The sequence below is a fragment of the Vanellus vanellus genome (genome assembly GCF_965231255.1).
Source record: "Vanellus vanellus genome assembly, chromosome: 4".
In the NCBI taxonomy this organism is placed as follows: domain Eukaryota; kingdom Metazoa; phylum Chordata; class Aves; order Charadriiformes; family Charadriidae; genus Vanellus; species Vanellus vanellus.
The window spans coordinates 73,777,155-73,784,955 of NC_138909.1; the positions used below are offsets into that span (position 1 = coordinate 73,777,155).

Consider the following 7,801-nt stretch of genomic DNA (forward strand, 5'->3'; position numbering starts at 1 on the left):
CAAGAAGCTTCCTTTGCATCCAGATGCTGAAGGGAACCCATCAACGAGCCACCACTCTTTTTAAGAGGGTTGAAAAGGGAGAGAATTAAGGCTTACACCCATGTATTTAAGTCCAGACCTTATTCACTTAGGAATCAGGTCTGTAGAAGAAACTTCGTCTCAGGAAGAACCTTGCAAAGTGAATAATGAAAGTTTCAACTCTAAATAAATAATGATAGCAGAATAAGGCCTGCTGGTTGGTCATCACATTAAAGACAGTTATCACAGTAGACCTGCAGGTGAAGGGAGAAGACACAAGGTCAGACTGTGAAGGGAGAGAGCAGGCTGAAGGCTGCTGAGGCTTTTTTTGAGGCACTCACTCAAATTCAATTGATCGCAGCTGCCTTGAAGGACTCACATAGAAATTTAGATCTATTTGGGTGCAAAAAAAAAATAAGTGAAAAGCACCAATGAGTTGAAGCAGGGGCAGGGTCATGTCCCCAAGGGCTGTAAGGGGCTGAAGGAGGGGGCAGGTTTCTCCCCAGCAAGAAGCAGCAGGACCTGGGGTTTCTGCACTGGAGGTCTGCCCCACATCCTGGGGAAGGGGGTTGCTCAGGTCTCTCAGCGAACTCACCCATTTTCTTAGAAATGGCTCTGTTTCCCCAGGGGGGTCTCCATGCCAAGTCGAGGTGGGGTTCATTTATGACCAGGGATGGGGGCAAAGGAAATCTCCCTCGGAGGGGAAGGGCACCGGGAAGCTGCATCTGCGGGGAAAGGGGTGGGGGGTAGCAGGTTCCCCCCTCCTCAGCCCGCAAACCCCAGGGTGAGCCCACTAGCCGCTGCCGGTCTGCGGGGAGAGGCTCTGCGCCTCTGCCCGCCGGGCCCGAGGAAATGGGCAGAGTTTTAAGAGGGGTGATGGGATCTCTGCCCTGTCCCCCCGCAGGCTGCGAGGAACCGAGCAGGCAACACTTGCGCGCTGCCATCCCCGGCGTAGCGGTCGCTGGCCCCTGCCCTTAATGAGATTCTTTGAAATCCCCCCTCCAACCCCCCCACCCCCCCCCAAAAAAAAAGTGAGTTTTAATGTTACATCCTTATCTTTGGAGGAGCGCGATTTTCTTGCCGCGGCGACGTCGCTTGTTAAACAATCAGCGGCTGAGCCCCTGAAAAGAGAGGCAGTGCACCCTTCTTGCTGAATGCACTTCTTAGTGCATATAACGCCAGGGCCTTTTGATGTCTCACAATGCGTGTTACGCCCAAAGATTGTCTCTTTGGACAGATCTACAACGCTTGGCTTCATGTTTGGAAGTTAAATGGACAGCGAGGTTGTTGAAACTCCCACGCTTTAAGCCAGCGCAGGCACTCGGTCCATTCGCCCGTTCCTTTCCATGAGTGAAAAAGGGAAGGGGCTGCTGGTTTAATCCGTCCTCCGAGGCAAGGAGGGGGGGAAACAACCCAGCCCCAACTTTTCCTCTCTTTTCTTTTCTTTACTTTATTCTTTGGCAGCCTTAAAATCAGAGCTATGCGCAAAGCGTGCGCCCTGCGTAGGTAGCTTGTGTCTCGAAGTCGCTGGCAATGTTGCTGCTCCATGAAATCAAAATTTATGATTATTCAAATGTTGGGGGCTGTGAAAAGAGAGGAAGAAAGAGAGAAAATTAATATTGCAGCTGTTCTTCTGATTAATGAGAGATAATTGCTCATGAAAAGTCACCCCTGTGGCATTTTGTTGTCTCCTGGATCTTTGTTCTTTTCCACTATTATTGAGGACTTTCTTGAAGACTAAGCGGTTCTTTTCAATTTTTGGTATTCAGAAAGTGTTGCTTGGTTACAGATAATGGAGAAATCTCGGGCTATATTGGGTAAGATGTGCCACAGACAGCAATATCACAATGCCACTTTCAGAAAAGGATGGATACAAGTTAACGATGCGCTTTCAATAAAACATTAATAGACTTGTTCACGCTTTTATAATGACCTCCTTAATGGGAGCTGGGGGCAAGTCCTGTCTTTTGCTCGCCTTCGCTTCACAAAACCCTGCTCCGAGATCGCCGATCGCTTTGGAAACTAATAGGAAATCAATGTTAGATTAGCGAATAAATGCGATTAACAGCGCAGGAACCCGCGGCCCCTCGCTTACCCACGCAGGGCTCGATTTTGAGGGGGACTTTCCCTTCCTGGGGACTGACCCAGCCCCGGGGCGCGTCCTGCCCAGCCCCGCCGCATCTCACCCCGCCGGGATGTTTGCGACCACGGCCGCTCTGCAGAAGGGTTTTTTTGGGGGGTGGTTTGGGGGTTTTCTTTTTTTTTTTCTTTTTTTTTTTTTCTTTTTTTTTTTCCGGTCGCAACGTGTCCCGGGGCTGCGGAGCTTTCCACGGAGGCAGGTCCTCCCGTGAACTCGGCGGAGATGTTTTGGGCGGGCGGGCAGAGCTTTTTCTTCTGCCGGGAGCTGCGGGGGTTGGGGGAGGGAAGAAGGGAAAAGGGTCGCTTTTGTCATTTAAAGCCGTGAATCTCTTCCACATAAAGGTGTTAGAGACATCTGGAAGAAAAGAGGGACCAGCACCCAGTCCTGCGCTCGGCGGACCAGGGGAGCGGCTCTGATGTTCTTTTTGAACCGCTCCACTTTCAAAAGGGGGCAATTTCGTTACATTCTCATTTGTTACACTGTCTTGAACTAAAGGCAGACAAAGCTATACTCTGTCACCCCGAGCAGAATGAAGGGAATCAAAGGATTTTCCCTTAAAAGGACTAATTTTCTCCTTGAATTATGAAAGTAATGGCTAGGTAACAGCCTGTGCTCTGTACCCAACTGCTTAATACCTTCTAAATCCTTCCACGTGGCTCTCCCAGTCGTAGCAATTAGAGCTCATTATAGGCTCATAAGAGCTCTCATTTCGGGGATTACTTAATGGACAATGAAATTTTATCGGACAGAATTATTGAAAAATAAAATTGTAACGAGGCCGATGTGATGTGGGCGCACGCCTTACATCATTCCGCCTGGTTTGGGATATCTTTGCTTTCAAATGACTTATTTTCTTGCTCTGGCTTTCAGGGGTGGGTTTTTCTTTGTGGGTATTGAGGTGGGTTTTTTTTTTCCTCCTCTCTTTTATCACTGCACTTGGTTTATTATAACAATTACAAATTGCAATTTTGATCCGACTCTTGCTCTGTCTGCCTTCCTTTACGACAGCCCCCTCCCCAGATCCACTCTATCACTGCAGACAGTTATTTCCACTGAGGCCAATGGATGTTTTTTTTTTTTTTATTATTATTACCCTTTTTCAGAATAGCCTCTCGAAAAGGAAAATAAAATAAAAAGAAAGAAAACGCAGAGATTAATTAAAATCTCCGCCAGATGAACTGTGTTTTAAACGGGGAGAGCAAGGCAGAATCCCATGCCTGGGCACTGTGACCATGATTAAAATCTCACCGGCCCCACGGGAGCTCAGGAGGCAGAGCCCCCCGAGGGGGGGGCAGGGGAGGGGATGGGGTGTCACCCATCGCATCTCCGGGGACGAGGTCCCCGGCGGCGGGGCGGGCAGCGCTCCCGGGCCCCGCCGCTGCTCGGGGCTCTGGGGCCTCGGCTGAGCCCTCGGCAGTAGTTTGGGGGAAAAGTAGGTGAGGTGGGAGCCGACCCGCCTAAACCCCGCGAGTCCCTAATTGTTGTCACAAGACGTGGGATTAGCGCATTGCTGGAATAGCTGTCTGTTTACACTCCGGAGCCCCGCCGGCCGGTAAACACTTTCTAATTGAATTCTAATCACATTCAAATAGCTCCATAACCAGCCTCAGCTGCAATTCATAAAACTTTAATTGCCATCCATAAATCCTCAGATCGCCGAGTGCGGAGTGTCCCTAAAAACCGCGGTGCATCGCGCCCGCTCAGGGCTGTTGGGGACGTAACGGGTTGGGGACAGGCAAGCAGGGCTGGGGTCGAGCCGGCCCCTGCTCCGGGAGGTGGGGGGGACAGGTTGGGGACGAGGATGGGACAGCAGGGCGAGACCTGTCCCCTCTCTTAACAATGCAGGATTTGCACTGCTGAGTCTCGCTGGTCCCAGGGGCGAGGAAATGCCCTCTCTGTTAGAAGGCGGGCAACGATTTTATTTTCCCGGGGTTTAACAGCAGGAGAGTGGGTGTGCGGGAGGGCTGGTAGGCTGTCCGCGTCCCGGTCCGGCCCTTGTGCACCATAACCGCCTCTAAACACCTTAAGGCTATTGATTCTGTCCCAAGCCTCAGCCTCCGGTAATCAGGCGTAGTCCGTGTTTTCTGCTTTAGAGCACAATTGTCGCTTCCCTTTCCCGAGTCCAGTGGGATGGGATCCGTAGTCGGTTTTAAACGCCGCTTCGCATCTGCCAAACAAGAACGCGATCGCCCTTCTCTTAACGATAAGTCGCTTCTTAAACTCCCATAAAACAGGTCATTGGAAAATCGTGTAATATGCTGCGAAAACCTTGGCTTTTTAATGCACTCTGAAATGCTCCGGAGCCACCGACCGTATTTAGCTGTTTATCCAATTTTACTTTGAATGATTGCTTCAGCAAACTTGGTGGAGATCAAAGAATTCCCCCCCTGACAAGTTCGCCTTTCATTAGCGCTGCGCGCTGCCGTCCTGAAGCGGTCGGGGAAGTTCACTTGGAAGTTTTCCGTTTTGATACCGTTTGGCTGAAAAGTGTCCAGGTATTTGAAAGCTTTGTCCGTTGGAGTAATTGCCAATTTGGCAAGATTCACTCGGGGTGAAAAGGGCGAGGGGAGAAAAAAAAATACAAAAAACAACCCACCCGACGTGCGTATGTACCCGCGCACACGTGCGATCCCGAACTTTATATCTATGTCTGTATCTGTGACCCTGGCTCCTCTGGTGCGGAAAGGGCCTCCTGAAGGAGTCCTGGACCAGACCGTGGAAAGGTGCTGGCCCCACGCCCCCGTGGGATTCACGGCCACTTGGATGATACTTTACCCGGGGGTGGTGTGGGGGGATCGGCGTTGACCCGCTTGTTTTCAGCTCATCACCTGCTCCCCTCTCTCCCTGCGGGGAAAGGAGCGTGCTCCTCGGGAAAAAACCCGAGCAGAAACACCCTCCGACTGATTTTAACACACACACACACACACACACACACGAGGTTTGCTGACAGGGGGATGTGCCGGGGCAGCCTCCCCCTCCCCGGCTTCCTCGCTCCTATAATTTATCTGGGGCGGAGGCGAAGGACCGAAGCCATCGGGCAGCGAGCGAGCGAGCACGCACACTTTGGGCCCCCCCGCTTTGCTTCCCCCCCCCCCCCCCCCGGCAGCCTCTCCTGCCGGCCTGGGAAGCCGGGGAGATTTAGATCTGCGAGGCTTTCAGCCATCACGTGTTTAAATAGTTGATATAAAACCCCGGCGCAGGGGATCCAGGCGGGGGGACTTTAAGACCAGCCCTCTCCAGGGACCCTTTTGTTCAGCTCTCAAACATAAGCACCTTCTCGCCTCGCCAGGACTTCAGTGGCAACTTGGCCAAGCAGGAAAAAACCCGACTTTGGGAGAGCCGCCCCCGGCTTTCGGCAGCCCTCCGAAATGTCCCGCTCTTTCTATGTCGACTCCTTAATCATCAAAGACTCCTCGAGGCCGGCTCCCTCCCTGCCTGAGCATCACCACGGCCAGGACTTCTTCATCCCTCTCAGCATGCCTTCCCCCCTCGTCATGTCGGTGTCGGGCCCGGGCTGCCCGTCCCGTAAGAGCGGGTCTTTCTGCGTCTGCCCGCTCTGTGTCACCTCGCACCTCCACTCCTCCCGCGGCGGCGGCGGCGGCGGTGGCGGCGGCGGCGGCGGGGGCGGCGGGGCCATCCCCCTGCTGAAGAGCCAGTTCCCCGCCGCCGGCGGCGAGGCCCAGTGCTGCCCGCGGGCCGGCCACCCTCACCCCCCGCCGCAGCACCCGCCGCCCGCCGCCTCCGTCCCCACCGCCGCCGCCGCTGCCGCCGCTGCCGCCGCCGCCGCCCTGGGGCACCCGGCACATCACCCCCCTGCCTGCACCGCCACCGCCTACAGCGTCAGCGACCACCGGAGGTTTCACTGCCTCGGCATGGGTAGGAGCCCTGCGGCCGTCGGGGATGGGGAGGGGGGGGGCAGCGGGAGAAGGGGTCCCCCCGAGGGTGCCCCGGGGCGGAAAGCTGCGGGGAAAATGTCTTTTCTCCCTTTTTTTTTTTCTTCTCCCCCCCCCCCCCTTTCTTTCCCCCGTCCCACTGAAGTTCTCGCTTCTTCTCCCGTCCAGGAGGGTCCGATTCCAGCCAAATTCAAAACGGGAAAAGGATGAGGACAGCTTTCACCAGCACCCAGCTCTTGGAGCTGGAGAGGGAATTCTCGTCCAACATGTACCTGTCCCGGCTGCGGAGGATCGAGATAGCCACCTACCTGAACCTCTCTGAGAAGCAGGTGAAAATCTGGTTCCAAAACAGGAGGGTGAAGCACAAGAAAGAAGGCAAAGGCGCCCAGCGAAACTCGCACGGGGGCTGCAAGTGCAGCACCAGCCAGGGGCATTACCCCAGGTCGGAGGACGAAGAGTCTCTATCCCCCTCGTCGGCTACCGAGGATAAAGAGATCTCCCCGTTATAAGCCCGACCTGCAGCACCGGGGCCGGTCCGGAGCGGGACGGCGGCGCGGCGGCTCACCTGGCACCGCTGCCCCGGCGGACAGCAGCCCGCCCACCGGGAACGGGCTGGCCCTCGCCGGCCGGGAGGTTCATTCTCATCCCTTCGCTGTAATAGAGAGAGAAATATATTTTTTTGAATGTAAATGTTTTAGTCGTGAGAGTTCAACTAAAACGTTATTTATGTAACCCCAGGAGCGGGCACCTGCTCTGCCTAACGTGTAACAGGGGACTGGACTCACACGGCCCTGGGTGCCTCCCCCCGCCTCCCTCTCCAGGCAGTTTAAAGGAAAAAAACAAATAAACAAACAAACTAACAAACAAAAAACAAACCAGAAAAACCCAACAACGTATTTGGAACCGAAAGACGAGGCATTAAAAAACTGAAAAGCAAACAAAAACCTGTAGGGCTGCGAACCTCCTGGACGGACTTCTTAACCAGAATAAGGAAAGGAAGCAACGAAGATCGGTCGTTTGGGTTTGGGAAGGCGGTTTGTTTGTGAATAGTTTTATATAAAATTTATATTTATATTTATTTAAATAAATGAGATCAGACGAGAATTTAATTTTTTTCTTCTCCCCCCCTCTTTTCTGCCCCAAGTACCAGCCCCGTCCGAGCAGCGAAGGTGGGACTGGCTGGGGCAGGGTGCGTTTCTTTGCAATCCTTTGTACGGTGAAAACGTTGGTGTATATGTGTCCGACCTCCGTAAAGACTAGAAATAAATGCCATCGGCTACTAACCCGAAGATGTTTTCTGTTCCCCTGCGCCTCGGGCCGGCTGGGGGGCGGAGGAGGGTGAGGGGGGGACCCCGCTCCGGCCGAGCGGAATGCAAATGAAGCCGCTTTTCTAAGCCGAGCAGCTTTGTGTTATTTTCCAGCCCTCGCCGCGGCTGACAGCTTTCTCCCGTCTGCTCGCCCGGTGGCGACCGCGCCGGGGACACCCGACTGCCGCTGGCCCCGGGCCGCCGCTCCGGGGGCCAAATTCTGCCTCTGCTTTGGGAGGTCCGTCCTGAGCTCCTGGCAGGGGGCTGGTGCGGAGTGGGATGGAGCTGGAGTCGGTTAGTCCCAAAAGACCCTCTTTATAACTTTTTTTCCTGGTTCCTGCAGTCCTGGCAGATGGCATATGAGCAGATCAGAAGTGCCGCTCGCACACTGTTTTATTCCCCACTCACACCTTTTTCTTGGGTGGGTTTCCCACCAACCCCAC

The 7,801-nt window shown here is 54.1% G+C and overlaps 1 protein-coding gene across 1 annotated transcript; it reads left to right on the forward strand.

The window, feature by feature from the left end:
- Positions 1-5,526: 5,526 nt before the first annotated feature.
- GSX2 (GS homeobox 2) lies at positions 5,527-6,560 on the forward strand (the record flags this gene model as incomplete). The annotated part of the gene is made up of 2 exons (XM_082483145.1): positions 5,527-6,034; positions 6,220-6,560. 2 exons carry the CDS (start codon positions 5,527-5,529, stop codon positions 6,558-6,560), a joined length of 849 nt encoding a protein of 282 aa, XP_082339271.1.
- Positions 6,561-7,801: the final 1,241 nt, after the last annotated feature.